The following is a 23,549-nucleotide window of genomic DNA, read 5'->3' on the forward strand; positions in this document are numbered from 1 at the left end:
TGTATATCAGCACCACTGGCACCGCTGCCGGAATCTCCGTTCAACACGTCAAAATATAAAAACGTAGAGTGGCCTTCCCGAGCCCTCGGGGGAAAATTTTTGACACTATCGAGGCCAACTGCAGCTGCCACATCAAGTCAAGCAAGCATACATTACTAGGTCAAATCCCTCTCTGTGGCGAGGTTTAACGTCCTGAACTCCAAAGTTTTTGTGGAATAAACGAAAGGGGGGTTCGCGGGTTATACAAGAAAAATGTCAACACGCTCGGGAGTGTGTACTTGTACTAACCTTACTAACATCTTCATCGCCATCTTGATCAATTTCTTCATTGTCTAATAACGTTGATGCCTTCGGTGACGGCTGCTGCTGCTGCTGCTGATTTTGCTTTTGCTGCTGCTGTTGTTGTTGCTGCTGATGCTGCGAATGTATTGGTGATTGCTGCTGGTGGTTCAACTTTTCCGTGGTCGTCGTCGACGACGAATTTTCCTGGTGCTGGTTGTTGTCCTCATCGCTGCTGCAGCCGCTGGCTAGGGTGCTGAGCCCGGCCCCGGACAGCACCGAGACGCGCTTCTTGTTCACCAAACGGGACGGCTTGCCGGGAAACTTGGACTTTCCCATCGTGGTGGACAACCGGGAACCACGAATTTTTACACATTACTTGCCAGGTTCTGCCCGTGACCGAAAAACTGCACACACATATACAGCCGGACGGACTCGCACGCACACACCTTCTTTAGCTACAATTTTTGGCCAACCAAAAATTTCTTCACAACATTTTGAAACTTTTTCTTTCCTCTGCAACTGAGCTCTTCCTTCAACCGCACACACTAGCGCACCACCTTCTCTCTCAATGTATTGAATTCTTGACTTTTCCTTCGCAGACGATTATGTTGCCTCCCTTTGCGCAGCATAAAAGCAGCTGCATTTATTGCATATCGGGGCTGCAAATTAGCTTTGCATTCTCCAAGTAGTGCGTATACCCTTTTCTTGTTTGCTTGCTCGCTACCATTCAACAAAATACAAGCACAAACATCTAGGCAAAACTCTACTGCTGCTGCTGCTGCTACTGAATGGCACAAACACCACCAATCCACACACGCACACAAATACACGGGGCGCGGGTAGAACGCGAACACACTCTTCCTGCAGGGTTTTAAAAACACGTCCGATCCGATTGACAGCACTCTGTACACTGAGTTTTGAATGGAGCGGAGCGACCAAGGTGAGCAGATGTCAGGCATTGCTTGGCCGCCGGAGAGAGCGCCGCTGAAGACGTTCTCTCTCGCAGTCACGTGGAGCGCACAGCACTGTCGAGCAGGTCGAGTTCGCTGATGGAAAGTGCTGGAAAGGGTTTTTGAACTGGAAGTTGGGCGTCTACGGTTGGGGACGCTGGCATAGATCCTTTGACCAGTTCATGCGTCTTCACTGTATTCGGCCAACCGTTTGTACTCCACCGTAGATCTTTCGTAGCACGTTCCGTTCGATAACTGAGACAGTTCTAGTTTTTAGGACGTAGATTACAATCGGTCTAATCTAGAGTACTTTTTCAAAAGGTCCTATGCGCCAAAAGTAAACAAACTGAGTTATTCAATGCATGACGTTCTGCATATCCGAAACTACACTATCCTCAAACCCGATTTCTTCTAAGTATTTAATTTTTAAAAATATTAGCGAAATGCAAAATAACCTATGAGCATTCTCTTAAATTTTTATACAACATAATTTACGTCGTTTTACCTCTCAGCGTCCTATGTGCATTCAGTAAAATGATGCACATACGACAATAACAAATCAACCTATGTACAATTTTAAATATATTTCAATCATTATGCACATACGCTAATATAATAACGACGTATGTACGCATTTTATTGAATAATTAGAAAGTAATGATAGATTTTTTTATATCCATATATCTTTTTAAAAATAATGTTTGTCTAGGATCCGGTTAACGTGCAGACGTCAGCTGTAAGAGAGTATGAAATGTTTCAATGCCTGACACAGCAAAAGAGAAGAGCGAAATTTAACCAATGAGCTCTCTCTCTCTCTCGAATCTGGCGGATACGACTCCCAGCATGACAAACCAAAACAACTCATAAAACAGCATAAAATATGTTTTTTGTTTTGGTTCATAGGATCGCGGACAGATCATTGTTGTGGACTGTTTGAGTTTTAAAAGAAAAGTGTCGGAGGGCGAAGGATTGCGGCAACAAAAAAATACGGTAAGTAGGGTGGAAAATTACCGTGATTCCCAAAGATGATTCCTGGACCATGGGATCGGCTCCGAAAGGCGTCCCTGTGCAAGAGGGCGAATATTTGTTTGGCCTTCCGGGTTGGTTTTGCCGGTACCGTGGCTATTATTTGGCTTTCCGGGTGGGTTTTCTTGGTTCCGTGGCTATCTGGAAGGTGTCCCTGTGCAAAAGGGAGGATGCTTTTTGGCCGCCTGAATGAATTTTGCCGGTTTCGTGGCCATCCGGATGGCCAAAAAGCATCATCCCTCTTGCGCAGGGAAGCCTTCCGGATGGCCACGGAACCGACAAAAACATCCGGAAGGCCAGAAAACATCTCCCCTTTTGGCCAGGAGGGAAATGTTATCCTGTTAAATTTCATAAACCTTAACCTTAAACTATTTTTTTAATCACCCGCAGCACTATTTTACGGTACCTGGTCCCCCGACAACGACCAACCAAACGGCGGCGGACGTGGTACAGAGGACGCTTTTAGAAACCTTAAAAAAGCCATCCGCTTCGTGGTCATGGTCTCGTCAGAGATCCTCAAGACGAACGTTGAATACATTAAGATTGCCGGGTGGATCGGCTATCAACAACTTCGCCAACGACGAGCTCATAATGACGCACGCAGGTGCAGATCGTCTGGGCCTCTTGGGACAAGGTGTCCGAGAATCCAAAAATGTACGAGCTGCTGAGACTAGTGTTTCTGGGGCCGCCGGAGCGGGCGGAAACATATAGGTTGCTGCGGTTTAGTTCCCGGCGCATTTCCGTCGAGGTGCAAGTTGAAGTGCCTGGTTCGCTGATTTTTGTAATGAAGTTGGTCTAAGGTGCGGGGCACTCCAGTGTGGCCGCTTCCAGTAAACTGAACGAGTTTGCTGATTCCCAATTTGGTCATTGTTTCTTGTGGGGCGAAACCTTACAAATTGCACTCAAGGAACTCTCGATTCGTGGTGATTTCCGTACGACGCAGAAATATCTGGTCACGCTGCAGGAGACGATCAGTTTCATGAAGAATTGATCACCAAGTGGATCCAGTCGGACAAACCGTACATTATTCTGGGTTACAAAGGCTCTGCAGAAGCGCTCCGATCACGACGTGTTGTTCCTGACTACGCAGGGCATCGTCCTGCTGGAGCAGCGCCACCGTAACGGAATACGCGGTCGCATGGCGGCCGTGCACGCTGTTGTTTTTTCAGTTCCAGAATGGACACTACGACAAGTGCGTTGCGGCTTCGTCGTCGCGACGATCTTTTCTCACAGCCAGCCACAAACAACCTGGTTTTACGGAAGATTTGGCTGGTGATCTGAGCGAACTTACCTCGCTGAAGAATCGCCTGTGACTCTCCGCGCTCTACAGGTCCTAATAGCTGCTCATCAGCCAGCTTAAGAACTGCGTTAGGGGCAGGGGGGGGGGGGGCAGAATGGCCCGCCTAAGTAAAATGCCCCTAAAACCATAGAAAAACATACAAATTTATGAATTCAGAGAAGTAGGCTTATGCTTTGGGATGTTCCCTTCAATGTTGTATACCTGGTTGATGAAAATGTTTAGCTTAAAACTAATTTTGAGCCACTTAAAAAAAAGTTTTTTTCGGCTACTTTTTCTGGGTGCGGGGCAGAATGGGCCACTTTAGAAAACAAGCCATTTTATCTAATAAAACGTTGAAGGGAGATAATAAATGATTAAAGGGACCTTTCTAACATAGTTTCCATGAAGTTAGACTACTTTTATGAAAATAGTCACTTACCAAAACAAACATTTTTGAAAATAGTTTTAATATGCTGAAATAAGACACTATTTTTTAAATAAGCATCAAAACAACTAAAAAATCAACTATATTGCATTTAGCGTGATTTGTGAACCTACCAGGAGCGACATAATCCATTTAACCAAAATTTCATAACTTTTGATTTGGAAAAGGGTGGTCCATTCTGTCCTTAAGTGGATTTTAATTTAACACTTCCACCACCAAGCCTCTAAATTGATTTGAGGTTCCGATGTTGTTTGATTACCTTCGTAATAGCTCCTGATAACATTATAAACATTGAAAAACTTTTTCAAACAATCTAACTTTCGGGAAAGCTTGTTTAAGAAACTTGAAATTAACAACATTTGCAACATTGTCAATAAATTTACATTTTTGCTCATAATTCGAAAAATACAATGAATTCAAACGTGGTTTTCGGTGTGGTGATGTTATTTGACGCAAGGATCTCAGGGCAGCTCCTAAATCAACATCATGTATCCTTCGTTACCGCAGGTTCAACCGATCGCTCACCCCCAATCCGTCGTTGTTCTCCCCGGAGTACATCGTCATCGACGGAGGTTACTGACGCATCTGTCGAAGCAAGTTAGCCAGACCATGCTGGGCAGTGAAGTAGCAGATACAACGCAACCAACCCGAACGCGGTCACCGAAACTCATCTGGACATCTTCAAAGCTGGTGCCGATTACATCGTGATCAACACGTACCTCCATCGAATGACCATCTCGTGTCAAAAGGAAGCGGAAGTCCGGCTGAAACATCCAACGGGTCTCTTTGAGATTTCCAGTGCAAAAATGGCGACAACACATGTACAATATGTTGCGTCAACATGAAATAAAGTCAATAAATTTAGTTATACATTTTGTAAATCATAACCTTACGAAAAATACAGTAAAAAATGGTGAATCTATTTGCTCAGACTAAGCCTTTTCATTCGAGACAGCATCATCTTATGGGTTTTGAACATCCTCCGGTTCCGGTTCCTTCTGCGAACCTTTCCCGTCCTTTGCTGCACTTTTCTCCTCTCCAACCTTTGTCTCAACCTCTTTAGCAGTAACCTTCTCACCAGACTACTTCCCGTTAGGTGATGACGCTCTTGCGTTCCAGTCTGTTGTTTAATCGCCAGTTGAAGATGATCACGGACGTTTTTGCTTCCCTCACAAAAAATCGATCAAACAGAGAGCCGGCGTCGGCAATAGTATTCCTTCCATCGTCGGCATATTCGTTCAGCAACCCATACGCGTCCTCGGTGCGGTCCCGCTCGCGCATGATGTACATCACCGGGAATCCGCGCTAGCCCGCCTCCAGATAATCCGCCACTTTGGAATAAAAGTTGTGCGCATGCAGTGCTGCTGGGGGGCTATCGAAACACTTGTTTATAACCGTTAAATAATATTTTTACCGAAAACTTTAAAAAACGATAGATTAAAAAATGTAGTATGTGCGCTAACAGCACGATAGGCGGATAAGATAATTTACCATGTCAAATTATCCTATGCGCCAAAGTAAACAATAATGATTGTTTACATTGGCGCATTGGTTAATTTGGCATCGTAAATTATCCTACCCGCCACCCATCTCACAGAAGGCTCATTGGGAAATAACGGGTTCTCTCTCCTCTCGCGCTGGAAGCATTGAAATATTTCATGCTCTTCGTCAGCTGTTGTCTACACGTTGCGAGAGAGTTGGACATACATTATTATCACAAAAATGTTGTTTTTTTTTAATCAAGATTTAAATTTTATTTGATAAAGTTTTATGCGCAATGCCATAAGAATATAGTCCAATGCGTTAAGTCTTATGTGCAAAAATTGTTCTATCAACGTGTTCTATGTGCACTCACAGGTTGTATGAACCAAATTGCGTCAGAACTAAGTGTAATCTTGTCTTTTATATAATTCCGAAATGTACACTTGAAAAGCATTACTCCAGACCCATTTGGGCGTTTTCAGAATCGAAAAATACCAAAGCGTGTTTAAATGGGATTTAAAAATGTGCACCAAAACTTTATCATCAAATTTCTCAGATTGAGGTTTTTGCACATAGGACCTTTTGAAAAAGTACTCTAGTAATCAGTGTTTTGTACATCGTCAGCACTGTGCGGGGTTGCAATCGATCAGAAGTCAAGCTTTTCCGTAATCCAAAGTAGGCACGATTTCCAGCATAAATACTAATGCGGGTTTTATTGCTGATGTCGATGAAGGCGCTTCCCAGTACATCAATCAGGTCATATAGCACGACTCTATCAGTAGTCCTAATGACCTGCTCGATTATTTGACCTGCAAAAACAAAATTAAGGTAATAATTATGGTCTTTGTTTAAAACTAGTTTTTATGAGAACAATAACTTGGAGGGTCATAAACTAAAGTCGGGAATTTGACAAAAAAAAAAAAAAAAAAAAAAAACACAAAAAACGCGATTTTTACCAAGCAGTCTATTCTTTTTACTCAAGTGGCAGTTCACGTCAAGTAAGAGGGGGATATACTGCTCATCACATAAATTCTATTTTTATCTTCCTGTTTATTATTTTATTTAGCATGGATTTTGCACTGATTTTAATATATTTTATTAATCAAGTGTTTCTGTTTTATTCTATACGACTATTAATAAAAAAATAGCTAAATTTCAACAAAGAATGACCAGTAGGGTGGGTACGGATTTTGAAAAGTTCTCAGATCAAGTTATGGTGTGGTTCCCCTTGTAGGGCATATCCATAGAGACTCTCACGCCAAATTTCAGCTCATTTGGTTGAAAACTGGCTTGTCTCAAGCGAGTTTAAGTTTACATGGGATTTACTATGGGAAATTTTGAATTTTCGTTCATTCGCTCCTACAGGCCTGGGGGAAACATGTAGAAACTTCTAGGATGGCCAGAAATGAGTGGAATCGTCTGGAGAACAACTTTCCTTAAGATACCAAGTGGATTCGTTCAACCCTCATCGAGCTCAACGGCAATTACATCCGGGGTTTTCGGAACCAACGGTTTTCCCCAGAAAAGCAACAAATTTTCCTTAGCATGCTATGAATGCTTGATGAATACCGCGACGCCACATGTCAAACAGCTACCACGTGATTGTAAAATTTGCACTTTTTTTTTCTTATTTGGAGGTTTAGAATACAGCTAAATAGTATCAGGATCACCATAAATTTTGATTGTATGGTTCAAAAAGTAATAAAAAGTAATTTTTTATAGGCGATGCTAGCCCACGTGGTAGCTGTTTGACATGTGGCGTCGCGGTGTTCATCAAGCATTCATAGCATGCTAAGGAAAATTTGATGCTTTTCTGGGGAAAACCGTTGGTTCCGAAAACCCCGGATGTATTGCCGTTGAGCTCGATGGGGGTTGAACGAATCCACCTGGTATCTTAGGGAAAGTTGTTCTCCAGACGATTCCGCTCATTTCTGGCCATCCAAGAAGTTTCTACATGTTTCCCCCAGGCCTGTAGGAGCGAATGAACGAAAATTCAAAATTTCCCATAGTAAATCCCATGTAAACTTTAACTCGCTTGAGACAAGCCAGTTTTCAACCAAATGAGCTGAAATTTGGCCTGAGAGTCCCTATGGGTATCCGTACCCACCCTAATGACCAGCTTCGAATAATTGTTCTGTTTCATTCTGTTTAATTGCATGATTTTGATTTAGGTATTCCAAAACCTTAAGTACCGTAATCTGGGGCGAATCGGGACTACAGTCTGAATAGGGACAGCAGTTTTTAAAGCACTTAAAGCTTTTAAATTTGGAAATGGATGTACACATTTTGTTGGTCTGAGTCTGTTCTAACCGAAACCAACCAGAAAAATCAAAATATTGTGCTCCAACATGGTTAAAACTGCTGTCCCAATTCGCCCCATGTGTCCCGATTGACCCCAGTTTACGGTATCTATTTAAAAAAAAACAAATCCAAAAACTACACAGATATAAAACGAAGATGGCGTTACGAATGTTGCATACCCGAAATGTCAAATCACGCAGTGGTACCTACATTACAAAAAAAGTTTGCCATAGCATGACAACCACACTCTCTTCCTTAAGTTGGTACCACTGCGCGATTTTGTTCACCATTCGTAAAAGCCATCTTCGCTTAAAATCTGGAGACATTTGAAAAAAATCTACTGTCTGTCTATTTCTTTAGGGACCAACCACCACGTGACCACTTTTTTGAAATCTTAGACTCCCCCCTCCCCCTCTTGGACAATTTCCATACATTACAAATCGTGGTTTAGATGCTTTGGTGGATTTTTGACAGTTCGAATTATTTCAAGAAAATCCACCGCGGTTAACCAAAATCAAATAAACAATACAACTTTGATCAACATATATTTTCCCACGATTTCCGCCATCTTGCAATTAAAAATTCTAAACCACTTCAAAAACAAAAAAAGTGATTTGTTTACAAAATTTTGATAATAAAGAAAAAATGTCGTAATCATTAGTGTGCCGTAATATTTATCATTTGAAAAAGTGCTTTGTATAAAAACGTTTTTGAGCATATCACTAAATGCTTTTCATTTCACAATGTTCTTGACAATATCAGATACAAATATTAGGTTTTTTTTAGATAATCAGTTGCAAAAAACGATGGCCTTCTTACACCCGCAGGAGGTACAATCTAAAAAGCACATTTCAGTAACAACTTTTCAAAAGGGCGGAACCCTCCGATGCAAACAAAATGAGTTTTCGGCAGAATCATGTAAAGCGAACAAAACTAATTCTAAAACACCCTCCAACATCTCAAAATTCCGAAAATACGTAGTTTTACAAGCAAAAAACAAAAGGGCTAATCAACAACATCAATCAAAACAAACCAAATTGAGTTTCCGCCCTTGTGTTTTCATCCAATCACGAGGGGCGAATGTAGTGTTTTCTGCAAGTTCCGACGTATATTATAAACACTAAATTTTTGTTATAATTTAGTGAATTTTAACCTGACAATCCTCAAAATGGATCAAAATGTATGTTTTTGATGTCTCTGACCACAATTCCACAACAAACACAGATTTGTATGATCCTAAATACATAACTTTTTAATTTCAATTATTGTAGTATCGGATCTGGTCTGGATTCACAATCTATATGTGAAGGTTCATAATTTACCGGTTCTTGGGACATCCGGGGATTCTGGGTCGAGCAGTTGCAGGGCAAAAAGTTAGTGTAGGGAGGTTTAGGAGGAATGCAGTACAAAATCATCGCCTCCGTATCCATCGAAGCTATGCAAAGATTGAGAAGGCAGGGTGGTGTCGCGAGGTGTCATGTCTCCCACTTCCGGCGGGGACACCCCAAGGAACGTCACTTCAATATAGACCACATCGTCAAACCAACTGATACTGCTACTTACGGTGTATCCTAGCTCAACGAGTCTTGGCCTGAATCGGACTCCTTATGAAGGCTTTCTAGACCAATTTTTTTTATCACTGAGGTTGCAAATATCACTGTATTATCACTGACTGTAACGTTTCACAATGATAAAATAGTTGTTTCACCACTTTTTTCTTTAAAAACCCGAAAAATTAACAAAAAACAAAAGGGCGAATCTGTTGTTTACTTTTGCTTTGTGGCGTAACCTGACGGGCTAAACCGTTGTTTTGGTTGAGTGGGTGGCGAATACGGTGGGGCGAAAATGGAGGAACGCTCTTCAAAAAGGCGTAATTTGTTTTTCTCAATTTTTAATAGCAAAAACACCTAAATTAATTTCAAATTGCTCTCTATGATCAAATTATTGCTATTTTCTATTATGTTTTGAAAAAAATGATGGTTTTCATGCTTTTTTGTGGAAATAGGAATTGATCGGAATTGCAAAATTTTGAAAGTTGATTTTCCCGAAACGGCAGGATCGTAGGTTTCGCCCTTTTGAAATGTTGTTACTGATTTTGATCGATCACGCCGCAGGCGGAGTTTGAGTTGTAGAGGGTTCACAACCTTCACAACAAAGTTTACAAGCAAAATAAGATAACAAAAAAAGTTTGCTTACATTTCTTCTACCTGTGTGGCATCCTCCGGTTCTGCCTCTACATTGCCGCTGATTGAACCCTCAAACTGGTCATCGATTTAGCCTAAGGAAGCTTGGAAGCCACAATCCGGAACACAGAACCGAAATCGCGAACCCGAAACAAAACCACGAGACACGACCGTCGCGAGAAATTTTTGTTTGTTTTCTATTTTTAGTTGGGGAGCGTTCTTTTATTACGTAACCCCTCCCCCCCCCCCTCGTAACAAAATTTCAATACAAATTTTAAAAATTTTGTAGGGGGCGTAACACGGCCTCCGACCCCCCCTCCCCCCCTACTGCGTTACGTAATAAAAGAACGCTCCCTTGTCAACATTGCGTCGTTTGCGAAAAAATCGAATTTCGAGGTTCGAGCCTCTACTACAAGAAAAGCTTAAAAACCCGCCAAAGCAAAAGATCAACTGTGACGTTTGAGTCTGAACTAGAAGCTTCAAAATTTAGTTGCCTACGCACAGGCGCTTATTAGGTCTTTTTACCACTGGCAAACATGCCGTCTGCTTTTGCTCGACTAGAAATCACTTCAAATATTACATTTTTTAAATTTGAAACAAATTGGCAATTTTTTTTTTGAATTTTCATGCGATGCTGTGAATTTTTTCTTTAAAAATGTATTGCTCACAATATAAAAAAAAAAAACACGATTCAAAGCGATTATTTAATTTATTAAACATTGTGTTACATATTATTAATGCAATAAATCTTCAGTTTCTATATGCGATTCCGAACAGTAAACTAAATCTAGTATAAAGCATAAGTATATTCTCATCATGAACTCACATTCAATAAATAAGGAATTCTAATTTACCCCTCTAAACCTCAGCTCAAACATCCTTATCCTCCCTTTTCTTATCGACCAACCGCTGCTCCAACTGGTCCAGCCGATCGTTCATCCCCTTGAGCGAATCCTTCAGCCCGGTTTGGATCTCGTTGTAGCGCTGCATCAACGCGACCATACTTTTCTCCAGCTCCTCGTTGGCCCGCGTCTGCTCGGCCGTTGCCGTGGTCATCGTGCTCAGCTGGTCGCTAACGTCCGGAAGATTGCGAAAGTATTCCGCGCCCAGTGTCGGCTCGAGCGTTTTGATCTTTTGCAGCGTTTCGAACGTTCCGGCCAAATCGTTCGCGATGGTGTTGATGTAGATCTCCTTCGCCTTGATGTCCTGCTTCTCGTCCAGGTACGACGGATCCAGATACGTTTCCAGTTCGTCCTTGCGCTCGAACACCTCCAAGATGCTGCCCCGGGCGCTTCCGTCGGCAAGGTGGCCCGTGCTTGCGGACGGCAGGAAGGACGCGGCCGACAGAACCGAGTCGGTGAGGTTCTCGACCTGGCCGCTGGCATCGCCGGCCGGGGCAGAACCGACCAGTTGGTACAGGTTGTCGATGCGCTTGGAAATCACGTCCAACGATTCCATTCTGGGCCTGAAATTTGAAGATAGCCCCGTTACTTGAGGATCGTGACATCATTGCACAATGCATGAAATTGCTTATGTTACCTTTTATTCAGTTTTCAGCAAACGTAAATCAATCGATCACAATAGCCGCAAAGGTTGCACAGGGAAACCGCGGGATAAACCACCTTTAAAACTTTAATTTAGTTTTATTTGCAATTTCATTTACTAACTCGCAAGATTTGATTGCGATTCCCAAAAGATGACAACAACAAGAACAACAAAAAATTAAACTCAAAATCAAAACGTCAAAATATTCCTGCAGCTGCAGCTGAATCTACTCGAATGCGATAGTGTGATCAGAGCTTAAACTGCTCGAAAACAGCTCGAATATTGATGGCACAGATAAAGAGACCGTTGAACACGCATTCGTTAATACCCCGTTCGCACGGGCGAGTTATAGCCGGTTTTAACAAAATGGTTATAAGTTATAACCAAGTTAAAACCAAACCGTTCGCACGGGCGCGAGAGGTTTTAACGGTTTTAACTGTTTTGACAGATCACAGCAAGCAGTGAATATTCTGTGTTGTCATTTATTTTCTTTTTTTCGGTGATGCAGTTTTCTTGACCATCATGGCCACTCTTTCCGGTGAACCATGAAGGCCAGATTTTTGGCACTTTTCTCTTTCGGTTATGGGCAGGATGGTGAGTATTTCAAAATCAAATTTAAATAAGTTCATTGTTTAAACTGAGTTCCTTTATAGGGATTTACATTAACAGCCGGTTGGAGTTGGTGTGCTGACTTCGGAAGTTAAACCAACTGGGCAGCAGGAATCGCGTTGAAGCTGGATTCGGAACCGTGCGCATTTACGTATCGGCAAAACGTTCTACCTGAACGTTGGACTGGGGGTGGAACGGGGCAGTGATATTTTTTTCATCTGAGTTCCGTTATCCGATACCAGCTTCCCCGGCATACCCAGAGGGGCGTCCACCGGTTCCTTGACAGCAGCGATACAGTTGGACTTGTTCACACTCAATCAGCTAAGGCCAGTACCCATAACTGCGGGCCACAACTTTCATTCCGTTGATTTCAGAGTGGCCTTGGTGGAATTGGTTGAGACATCGCTTGCGCAGGTTAGAAGGAACCACGAGACGTTCGCAGAACAGGATGCACCGTTGCAGAGTCACGAGTGAGTCGCTTTGATTGTGGAACCGCTCGAGCCCACGGTCGGCGCAGGCAGGCAGCGCTTTTGGTCAGCCTTCTTGGACGTATCGGTAGCCCGAATCCATGAGGCTGCTATCTCGTATCGTATTGGAGCTTAGGTGCAAAACGTCGAACGACTCGACCGCTGCTGATTTGACGTCATACTCGAGTGTGTCCACGTACTAATGTTTGATTCACTCCCGGAAGTACGTAAGTTCTAGAAGATCGCCAACCGGAAAATTTAACGACGAAAGATTTTTTTTTTTCAAATTTGGTATATTTCCAGAGATTTTGATGATCTCGGCCGCGCGAAAACTCGCTCCTGAAGATGAAACTTAAGACTGATGTGGAACAGGTCCCCGAAAAGGAAAGGAAGTTGTTGAGAAGCTGACCAAACTTCGAAGTTTTTTTTACGCATCTACCTCGATGTGTGCATAGTTCCGCTGAGCATCTGAACCTGCTACATGCCAAACCAAGACTCAAGATCGACGGCTTTCTGGAAGGTCGCCTGAAGATCCGTGTACATGCTTGAATTGGTCAAGTTCTACCATTACACCCGCGTAGACACATCTGTATCTACAAGTAGTTCATAAAATGTAATATTCGCGCCTTTGGGATAGGCCGATCGGGTCGCGTTACGGGCGTCGTTGAAGCCGATTAAACATCCCCTATCCTACTCCCCCCGTCCCACCGGTTCCCCCTCCCTCCCGTATGTGTTTCAATTGATAAGGAAGGAAAAATGTTTTTTAAACTACAGACTGCGCGTCTTAGATGCTGACTCACTTGCATCGAGACATCTCCGACACATCTGATACGGACCTTTTTTTCAAGTTTCTTCTTTTCTCCTGGTCCAACGAGTCACCCGGAGTTGATGCGCTTATGTTGTGTCTATCGCTTTATTGAGTTTGGTCTTGAGGGGCAAAATGTACATCTGAATGACAAGAACTAGCTTGTACGCGTCCACTTTCCCACAGCTTTGGAAGACGCCTCGGTATCGGCACCCAATCGCAAATGTGGGATAACGAGCCGAACCGCTTCCGTTCGACGCCGAATCGCACGCCTTCCGTTCGGACTTAAAGCGAAAACTACTTGGTCAAGAGAGCGATCCATGTACTGACTGGGGACCACCCACGCACGCGATCACGTGTGTAGCATCACCAGCGATGTCATGAACGCATTGCGCCTGTCACGCCAGCTCGCCTCTCCGCGTGCCTCGTAAAAATAACCTGAACCACCACACGTGGTGACACTACCTACTCGAACCGAACTCGCCCTGAACGCACCGCACTGTACACGTGGATCACTCCGTAGGAGACGACACGCCAAAAGTCTCCGAGTCATTGGACGGTACCGTAGGGGCACACTGACCTCGGCACTAACCATGGTATGCTAGTGGGACATCCGTAGGGGCCAGAAAAAACCCTGAGCAAGTGGAGCCGTCGGTGGCTGTTCAAAACAATCACATCGGGGATTTTCTGACCGTTGTGAGCATCTCACACTGACCTGGGAATGAGCCACCGATCTGCCGCAACTCATCTGTCGGCGGCCATCGAGCCCGTTGAAAACGTCGTCCTCTTGCCGCTAACCTTCAGTAGCACACCTACGCAACGCCTGAAGGGCGGTGTACTTTCATCTACAATTTGCTCACCAGCGTACCAGACTGCGAGATCATCTGTTTTAGCCTGCGGAAGGACGACTGACAATCACCGAGCAGAAATTAAGGGCAGATATCCAAACATGCATGATCTCCTTCACCCCACAGCGTTGAGGTAGGTGGCCCAGAAGAGGGTAGAATACAAAAGCAATAGTTGAACACCCGAAGCAGGTCGAGAGACGACCAACCCGTGGTCGCGAATCCAAAGAAGAAGTGTCCTGCCCCAGCCGATCGAGTCCCCCCGGAGGTTAGACGCGTGTAGTCGTTGTTCCATCAGGAACGCGAGATCGTACACGAACGCTTCCAGGGCAGCCATAAGGTTGTGATGGAGGACGTGCATGCCGCTTTTACAGGTTCTCCGGTAAATCTCCCTTGATATCGTTGATCCCCATCACATTTATTGGCATCCGGATTTGGGTGGAATGGGATCTTTTCGCGTGTCAACGTGACCTGAAAGACAAAAAGGCGAATGGGAAGTTCTAAAAAGACTGACCCTTAATTTCTGCTCGCCAGGATCAACGGAAAACGATCGTACAAAGCAATGCTCCGGCGTTCAAGCCAATCATCCATTGAGGAAATCTTCAGCCAGAGTACTTTCGCCAACATAAACCTATCCACCTCCCGGGGGTTCTTTGGTTTAGTTCCCACGGTGATCCGTCCGTTCCGTGGATTTGGGACGGGCCGGTTCATTGAACGCTTTCTGCAAAAATAACTGAAACAGCCGTTGCAAAAATGTTGTTTTGCTTCTGTCAATGTCGGACGTTTTCAAATAATTCCAAAGGCTACTATGAGTTTTCAAGTAGTCGAGTTCCCTTTTCGAGCAGTTTTAACTAGGTTATAACTTTTAAAACCAGTTTTAATCTGACAGCTCGTTGTATGGGCAAAACCAGAGTTATAGCCGGTTTTAAGAGTTATAACCACTTTTGGTCTTATAACCGGCTATAACTCGCCCGTGCGAACGGGGTATAAAATAACGCAAAGTTTTTGTTTTAAGTTTTGTTTTCATTTAAATTTTTTTTTCTTAACACTAAATTTCCATTCGAGTAGTCATTTGTACCACAGGAATCCAGTGCGTTTACAGTCAAGACTAGATTATCCAAAATGTAATTAACCGAAGGTTTCTTCACAGAGTAAGAAGTAGTACCATGGACGAACGGACATGACACTAGGAACAAATTTGCTTCAAATTTCTGAAGCAAACTATCACTTGCACCATCTACATTCAAGTTGTCGAAGTAGCATCTCGCGATCACGCATGATTTCTCAAAATTTCTTATGTAATAATTAATTAAAACATTTAGCATTAGTAGAAACGATTTTTTGACATTAGGTTTGTCTTTATGATTTTATGTAATTTATCATGGATTATAAAATTGCCGAAAAATTGATAGAAATTGTATTTTTAATAAAAATTTATACGACCATTATAAAAAGCGCTCATGAATTGGCATCATCAGCTGATGGCCTTGTTTAAGTTTTAAGCCACGTGACGCGAAGATTTTGACATAAGCGATCTCGCTTGCGCAGGTTTTTACCAAGAAGAAGTTAAAGAAACCTGCTTCACTTTTTGAAACCCCGTGTCATGTCCGTTTGTCCGTGGTTGTCGTGGTAGTATACCGTCATCTGGGGCGACACGGGACACATGGGGCGAATTCGGACAGCTGTTTTAGCTTTGTTACTGTACAATATTTGGATATTTTTTTATTAGGGGAAATCTACCCTTTCCAATCAAACACCTATCTTCGTCATATGGAGAGTTTGATGCTCGATTAAAGCTCCAAAAATACTATTTGGGCTATAAACTTACCAGCAACAGCACCGCCTCGAGTAAGCACGCAAATGTATGCCACTTACTGGCCAAAAAGATCACATTTAATGCACTTTTGATCATAATTTGTATTTTGCGAGACCACTTCTCATCATTTTGTTGGCACACACAGTGACACACACGAGAATCCCTCAAACGCTTAATGAATATCGCCAAAATTAACTTTTCACTTTCGCTTACTTTTTCACGGCGCTTAAGATATGAAATTTCTTCCAACTACCGGCAACATGTTCTTTTGATCATTAGTAAGGCACTCACTTGAAGAATAATCCCGAAAAATGTAATAAATTAGCAAGCGCCATCAAAAAAACAAACGCGCCAAGTCGTTTGACGTTTCAATTTTCACTTTGCATTCCACTCGAAGGCTGAAGAAAACCGAGCGAGAGACGAAGGCAAAAAAGAACAAAGGCTGGCCGTCAACACCACCAGCAGCACAGCTAGCGATGCCAGGAAACTTTCCCTATAAATGCCACTTTTCGTGAGTGTTCGTTTGAACTGTCAGCGCAAATGGCAACACTCGACAGAGTGTTGGAAGAAAAAAGAACTAAGCCGATATTAGAAAAATGGGCGTGGCCCAATGCATTCGCCTCGATTAGAATATAGAGAGCCTATATGGAGAGGCGAAATGTCACTCTCAGGGTTCCAATCGAACTGTCAAATCGGGGTTCCAGTCGAGCAACAAGATCATGCAAGAACAAGGTTGGATTCAATTGAAAATAATTTAGGCAAAAATCGAGACTTATAACAATCAAAAGTATTGTAAAACTGTTGTTGATAATAATCTGATAGTTTTTTGTTATGTTTGTGCTTGTTCGGTACAAGAAAAGTGCCAGCACCAAAGAAAAAATACAAGCTTTTCAACCTTAAATTTGAATGACTTTGGGTGTTTGAAATTTCTTCCAGAACATTTCATTTCCCTATGTAGGTCCCTATTAGAATACCCTTGGGAATTTTTTTTTTGTTAAATGCTTGGTAAAGAAATAGAATAACTTTTAGTGAAAGTGAAAATAAACAGAAATGTTCACAAAAACTTGCTCTACTCGTTGGTGTACTTGGTTTTAGTAAAATTCAAGGGAGACTCTAGATTATCCAGCATCATTCAAACACGACCGCTTATTAGGATTAAAATGGGTAGATTTCCCCTAGTTTCGGATAGAACAGACACAGAACATCTAAAATAGTGCATCGTTTTCCTAATTTCAAGCTTTTCAGTGCTCGAAAAACTGCTGTCCCTATTCCGACTGTAGTCCCGATTCGCCCCAGATGACAGTAGTTTTTTAAGTGATAGCTAAAAGACCAGTTTTTTTTATTTATATCTTTTATTATTTTTTTTTTACTCTTTCATTTGTAACAAAATTAATTGACAAAAACAAAATGTAACAACGGATGATTTCAACTACACATGTTTCATCTAATCAAAATGGAATTATCCATCAGTCGAATAATGTATAATAATAATACAACAGAGCAATACTTATCGAATAACTGACTATATCACATGTATACATTTACGATTCCTTTCACGCCATCACCGGAACGATAACAACGATCTGGAACTTGGAGGGGCACCACCATGCTGGCACCTTAATCTTCGCGTAGGAATATGCCAAACGCCGACAAGCTTTTGGCAGAAAATTTTGTAAATCCAAGCCAGTGTGGTTCCAGTTTAACTGTCGTCCTGTTCCTCCAGCTGGTGGCCCCCGTAGTGGTGCTCGTATTCTTGGCTGTAGTCCTGGGCGATATGTTCCGATCCGGCATGTCCCAGATCGTATCCGTGCCCTCCGTGCAGCTTGCTGTCAAACTCGCTGTGGTTTTCCAGCGTTAGTCCGTGACCGTGGTGGTGCTCGGTTTCGGGGTGGACAATCTGAAACAGTAATGTTGTTTTTTTTTATTAAATGATTAGGTACTTAAAAAAAACTTTTGAAAAACTTGTAAGAGATTTATTTTTAATCCGGTGCATTTCAGATAGCTCTTTATACAAATTACAAAATTCATTGAAATAGTTTTGAGCTTTTTCTTTTCATTGTGAAAGCAGATCAAACTGTTGAAACTGGTAAAAACTGAAATTGAATTCAAAATTTAAATTACTTTTTTTTAGAACTGCTTGCCTCTGAAAAGTTTTCATAACAAATATCAAAAACTTATTTAAAAATTAAAATGAATAAAATTATTTTATTTTTCATTTTGCCAAACCACACATAAAAAAATCCTAAAACAATCTTGTTATTTTCCAAAACATTTGAAATATGTTTGAACTGAAAAAATGCATAAACTGAGAAAAAGGTTTCCAGTTATGTTTAATAGGGTATTTTAACCATTAGTGGACCCTCTAGTAGAGCCGACGCGCATTTTTCAAAAAAAAAAATCAATATTTTAAGCACTTTTGCATAACCCTTTGTACAAAACGATAAAATCTGAAGTCTTGAACAATTTTTACTATTTGTTTCATCAGTTATTTGTTTTTGAGCAGAAAAAAAACTATTATGGACCCCCTTTTCCTATAGTGGACCCGGGTCCATAATCCGATTGTCGACCCGGGACCATTATAGTATCAAATTTAAACGATATTGGGTGTTTTTATGCATGGTGGATGTCTAATCATAGATATAATGAATAATAGATGGATTTTTAATCATAAATAAATATGTTTTGTTAACAAATTTGGCATAAAAAAAAAACAAAAAACCTAACAGACATTTAAACACATTTATTTCCGGAAAAGATCAGAGAAAACTTTTCAAAAGCTACTGTAAACATAAAAATGATTAAAGAAAGGAATTTTGATACACATTTTTCCTTATTGATTACATAAAAAATTGACCGAAACAAAACAATAGATTTGTTTACAGTTGCTGATAAAACTACGCATGTTTATTTCCAAAAAATGTTTTGTTCTTGATTTATTATTATAAAATATCATTTCAAACTTTAATCATGCTGCTTCAGTTAAATACAACTAATTATAGGTATTTTTTAGTTCAGCATTTTTGGTACTTTTAAGATGAAAACAGCTATATTTATACTCATAATTGAAAAAAAAAATGCAATTAGGTTGATTATAGCAACCATTTATTTTATGTTTAAGAGAAACTTTTGCTTAAATACACAGTTCTCTGATTTTTTGAAGGTTAAATTAACAGAGGTCCACTTTTGGATAAGTTCGGATTTTCGTTTTCCTATATTGGGCCTCCCCTAATTTTTGCTCGAAAATGAGCAGTTTTTCGCTTTATTTTTGTATAAATCCTTAAACTTACATAGTTAATTCAATCATAAAATAAAAAATGCTGTTCTGTTGTTAAAATGCTAGCGGAGATGGCTGATTTCAGATGTCGAACTTAAAACACTCATTTTGGCGAAAAAGACAATTCAGTGTCAGTCAACATTCCTTTAAATGATGTTGAACATGCCAAATAAAAGATTAGTAGACAAAAACACGCTTGAAATTGTGATTTTATTGATTTTTTTTTATCAAAAACCCTTCAGAGGGTCCACTATAGGAAAGGGGTCAACTATTGGACAACGTACCCTGGAATGCATAATGTCATAAAATAATAATAATAATTTTTTTTTGCACGTGTGTCTCCGTAAAAATGTGTGTGCGTGTGCGCTCGTGAAGTCACGCTGTAAAATCTAATAATGTATTTCTTATGGAGCGAATTGTCAAAAACTGCTCGACGGCGGGTTCTTCATTATTAAAATAAGGCCGTAGCAAATATTTTTCAAAGTTTATGTCGCTTGTTTTTTCAATAAAATATCAAATTTTTAATGAAAATAGAAGTCTTATCAACTGAGAACAATCTTAAATGCCCTTTTTCTGCATGGATAATCATATTTAACATGTTTGGGCTCGTTTAAAATATTTTGAACTTTTATAAAATTACAATGTACAGCACCGCAAAAACTATTTTTCTCGCAAAAATAAAAATTTTCGTCAGTAATTAGAAATTTTTATGCATTTAAAAAAAACTTTTTTCATTCAAATGTTGACACTGTGGCCTGTAATTTCAATCTTTAGCTTTTTTTGCCCCTCTTCTAGGAATTTTGACATCTATTTTTATTTAGTAATTTAATTTTTTGGATTACGTAATAAGAAAAGGATGGTGGGTCTCGTGGCGCAGGGGTAGCGGCTTCGGCTGCCGATCCCGATGATGCTATGAGACGCGGGTTCGATTCCCGCCTTATCCACTGAGCTTCTATCGGATGGTGAAGTAAATCGTCGGTCCCGGTTTCTCCTGTCTCGTCAGAGGCGCTGGAGCAGAAATCCCACGTTAGAGGAAGGCCATGCCCCGGGGGGCGTAGTGCCAATAGTTTCGTTTTTGATGATGTTTGGATAAACATCATCAATTTTTACCTTATTTAGTAAATTTCCATACATAGATTTTTATTACCAGATTCGGTTGGTAAAAACCCGTAAAGTAAGGATCATTAAACAGTCTGCCAAATAAAAATGAACAAAATCCGGTTGAAATAATCAATTTAAATAGCACATCTCACTAAAATTTTAACTAAAATAGTAGGTAAAGGTATAAAAAGGTAATCTAAATGTTTAACGATCGACTGTACAAGATTTTTTGTTTAAGAAAATTTTCATTTGAAAACACAAATATGATTTCTTGAATCCTTTCAAATACCACCAAATAAGAATTGATTCCTTTTAACCCTGTACTGGCAAATTTTTTGCTTGTTTTTCACATTACATAGAGGAATTGTAAGTTTAAAAAATTACATTCTTTAAAACATTGGCGAAGGTACATTCAATAAGTCACACTTCCAACCTTACAATTTTCTTAAATTTTAAGATTTTTTTTAAGAGTCCAATGCTTTTTAAAGATCATAAATTGATTGAAAATGATTGTTGGCGAATTTTAAGTTGTAGAGGGTAAATTTTTATAATTCTTCCACAAAATTTTGCAAACAAAATAATTGAACTTCATCAGTAGTCAGTACTACTTTTTTTCGACCCTCTATCATCACTCACCTTCAAATTATGCTTGATGCCGGACACCTCGACCGGGTGCTTCAGGAACTGCTGGTCCTCCTTTTTCACGTAAACCGGCACGGCATGGAAGTGGTGGAACTTGAAGCTCTGGTGGGAGGTCGCATGCTTGTGCTCGATATTGTGATGATGCTCCGTTTCGGCAACCTCTTCGTCGTCCTGCCGGTGGTGGATGATTCCGGCGAAACAAACCGCAAACAATGTCACAAAAATCTGTACCAATGGAGAGCAAACAAATCACGCGTGCGTTAGAACAGCCTTAATTTCACCATCTCACTTAAATAGTAACTTTCAGTTACTTAATCTTTTATAAGAGTCCATTTGTTAAAAAAAAACACTAAAGTCCGCAATAAGGCACTGAGAGTTCGAATGACGATTCAAGTATGATAGAAAAGTTGCCACTGTTTAGTGCTTTATACTGGTGGTCCCCTCCTCCGTGGAGCTTTGTGCTGGAGCAGAAAGCTTTTTCCGATTTTGAGTCGAGGGCTCTCGTACAAACAGCTACCAATACAGCTACGAATGAGCCACCAATACGGTTCCAGTTGGCACGTGGTGGCGCGGTCTGCAGGGAAAACCAGAAGAAAAGTGCACTTTTTCCAACTGTAAGGGTGAGGGAGTGAGAATCGAGTGCACTTTTTTTTTTGTTGTGTGCGATTTTTAGGGGGTGGCACACGCATGGCGTGAGAAATTGCATACTCGGTGCGCACCAGCCAGTCGCGTTGTGACCAGCTTTTGGCGTTGGGTCGGCGGTAGCACTTCCTATTTATGTTTAGTGGTTAATTAAGTATGAAAATGAGTAGGCTTGAATCGTTGGTGGTCACGAAGAAAGTGAACTGTAATGGTATTTTTTGTATTGGTTTGGTTGAGGAATATATCTGGCTAGTTTATTTCAGTATAAACCTCGACAAATATAAATCAAGCATAAAAATAGTTTACTTGACCACAGGATATGCAAAATGACATGGTTTACCAAATACATATAGAAAGTTCGCTGCCCATTAATTGAAAAGTATCGGGACTGCAGTCTGAAAGAAAAGTGCTTATTCTACTTTTATCAACCCGGGCAGACGGTAATAACAAAATTCATGCCATTTCAATAACAAATACTGTTAAAATAACAAAAAGTGTTATGGAATCTTCTTGAAAAATCCATTTTCGCATAAGAGATGAATAACAGTTTATGTTATCATAACAAAATTTATTATTGGTCTGATATTGTTTGAAAGCCACAACAACTTTAGAATAACATTTTTTGTTATGGAAGAATACCTCCAACTGTTATTGGGATGATCGGATTAGTTGTTAAAATAACAAAAAATAATAACAAAGATTTTTTCGACGAATAATTAAAAGTGTTATTAGTCTGTTATTACAATAACAATCCAATAACAAAAAAATCATAACGACGAATAACAAATCTTGTTATAAATAACATAAAATGTTATAGGCCTAGTATTTTCAAATATCAAAAAACGTTATTCCCAAGTTATTTCCGTCTGCTCGGGAAGTAAAAAAAAAGAAATCATGATTAAAATAGTTGTCTCAATTTTACATGTTTTTCAATAGAAAGTATTTTTTACAAAAGCCAAAATCAAAATTTGCGTTGGCCTTACTGAGTCCTAAGTATTTCATGACACAGGGCTGCCCAGCGTAAAGCCCGCGGGTCGGATCCGGCCCATGAAGCCATTTCATCCGGCCCGCGACGGCTTTTCAAAATAGTTCTAAGACCGGCCCTTAAGGCTGTTCATGAAATATTAAATAAGTAAATTGATTGCCTGAATTTAAAAAAATGCTTGAGATCAAATTTTAACATTATAACAACATTCTTCATGTTTGAGTTTAATACTTATAATTTCTATGATGTTATTTGTAAACTGAAAAATGGTGCTAGAAAACAAAATTATCCATTTCGAAAAATTGTTAAATTTATGACAAAATATGGATTTTTGACTAAAAATGTACAAAAAGACACTAAATTTAAATGTCTATCAGTTTTATCTCTGATTACTTCAAATTAAAGTTTTTTTTCTATATTTTTTTTTAAATAAATAGGTAAGCAAAAACTAATGTATGCATCCAGAACAACTTTTCACACGGTGTGTTTCTTAGAACAAACTTAAGACAAAAAATTCGGCGCAAGTCTGATATTTGGCACCATGAAAGAAGGGCTCTTTCCCGACATTTTGCGGGGTCCGGCGAAATATTTCGTCGGGGGGTCTAGAGTAACTTTTTTTTTCGATTTCATGTTCATATCCATCACCTTTCTTATGAATGTTCCTCAAGAGACTCTAAATTACACATTTGACTTCAAATAAAAAGTTTCCAACTGAAATTTACCAGATTTATAGTTTTCTTTGAAATAATCCCAATTAAAATCGTTTCTTTGTACAATTTGTCATGAAAATACAGCAACAGATTGCCCGGATACAAATTCGAGCTTAAAACATTGCTAAACTTATAGTATTTCATTTCAAAGCAATTTATT

At 40.4% G+C, this 23,549-nt stretch overlaps 3 protein-coding genes across 3 annotated transcripts; all 3 read right to left on the reverse strand.

Moving 5' to 3' along the window:
* Nucleotides 1-200: 200 nt before the first annotated feature.
* On the reverse strand, nt 201-10,152 carry LOC120417158 (uncharacterized N-acetyltransferase DDB_G0290199-like). Its single transcript, XM_039579141.2, has 3 exons — nt 9,962-10,152; nt 6,257-6,273; nt 201-1,143 (listed from the first exon to the last, which is right to left on the reverse strand). The coding sequence occupies exon 3, from the start codon at nt 616-618 to the stop codon at nt 256-258; it is 363 nt and encodes a 120-aa protein (XP_039435075.1). The 5' UTR covers nt 619-1,143; nt 6,257-6,273; nt 9,962-10,152; the 3' UTR covers nt 201-255.
* A 486-nt stretch (nt 10,153-10,638) lies between these two features.
* LOC120417169 (uncharacterized) lies at nt 10,639-11,643 on the reverse strand. Its single transcript, XM_039579151.1, has 2 exons — nt 11,488-11,643; nt 10,639-11,413 (listed from the first exon to the last, which is right to left on the reverse strand). The coding sequence occupies exon 2, from the start codon at nt 11,404-11,406 to the stop codon at nt 10,819-10,821; it is 588 nt and encodes a 195-aa protein (XP_039435085.1). The 5' UTR covers nt 11,407-11,413; nt 11,488-11,643; the 3' UTR covers nt 10,639-10,818.
* Nucleotides 11,644-17,368: 5,725 nt separating this feature from the next.
* Nucleotides 17,369-21,301, reverse strand: LOC120417170 (histidine-rich glycoprotein-like; the record flags this gene model as incomplete). Its single annotated transcript, XM_039579152.2, has 2 exons — nt 17,369-17,932; nt 21,047-21,301. Coding segments are annotated over 2 exons (453 nt in total), but the record flags the coding sequence as incomplete, so codon positions are not given.
* Between the last annotated feature and the right edge of the window lie 2,248 nt (nt 21,302-23,549).

This window comes from Culex pipiens, chromosome 3 (genome assembly GCF_016801865.2).
Source record: "Culex pipiens pallens isolate TS chromosome 3, TS_CPP_V2, whole genome shotgun sequence".
In the NCBI taxonomy this organism is placed as follows: Eukaryota; Metazoa; Arthropoda; class Insecta; order Diptera; family Culicidae; genus Culex; species Culex pipiens.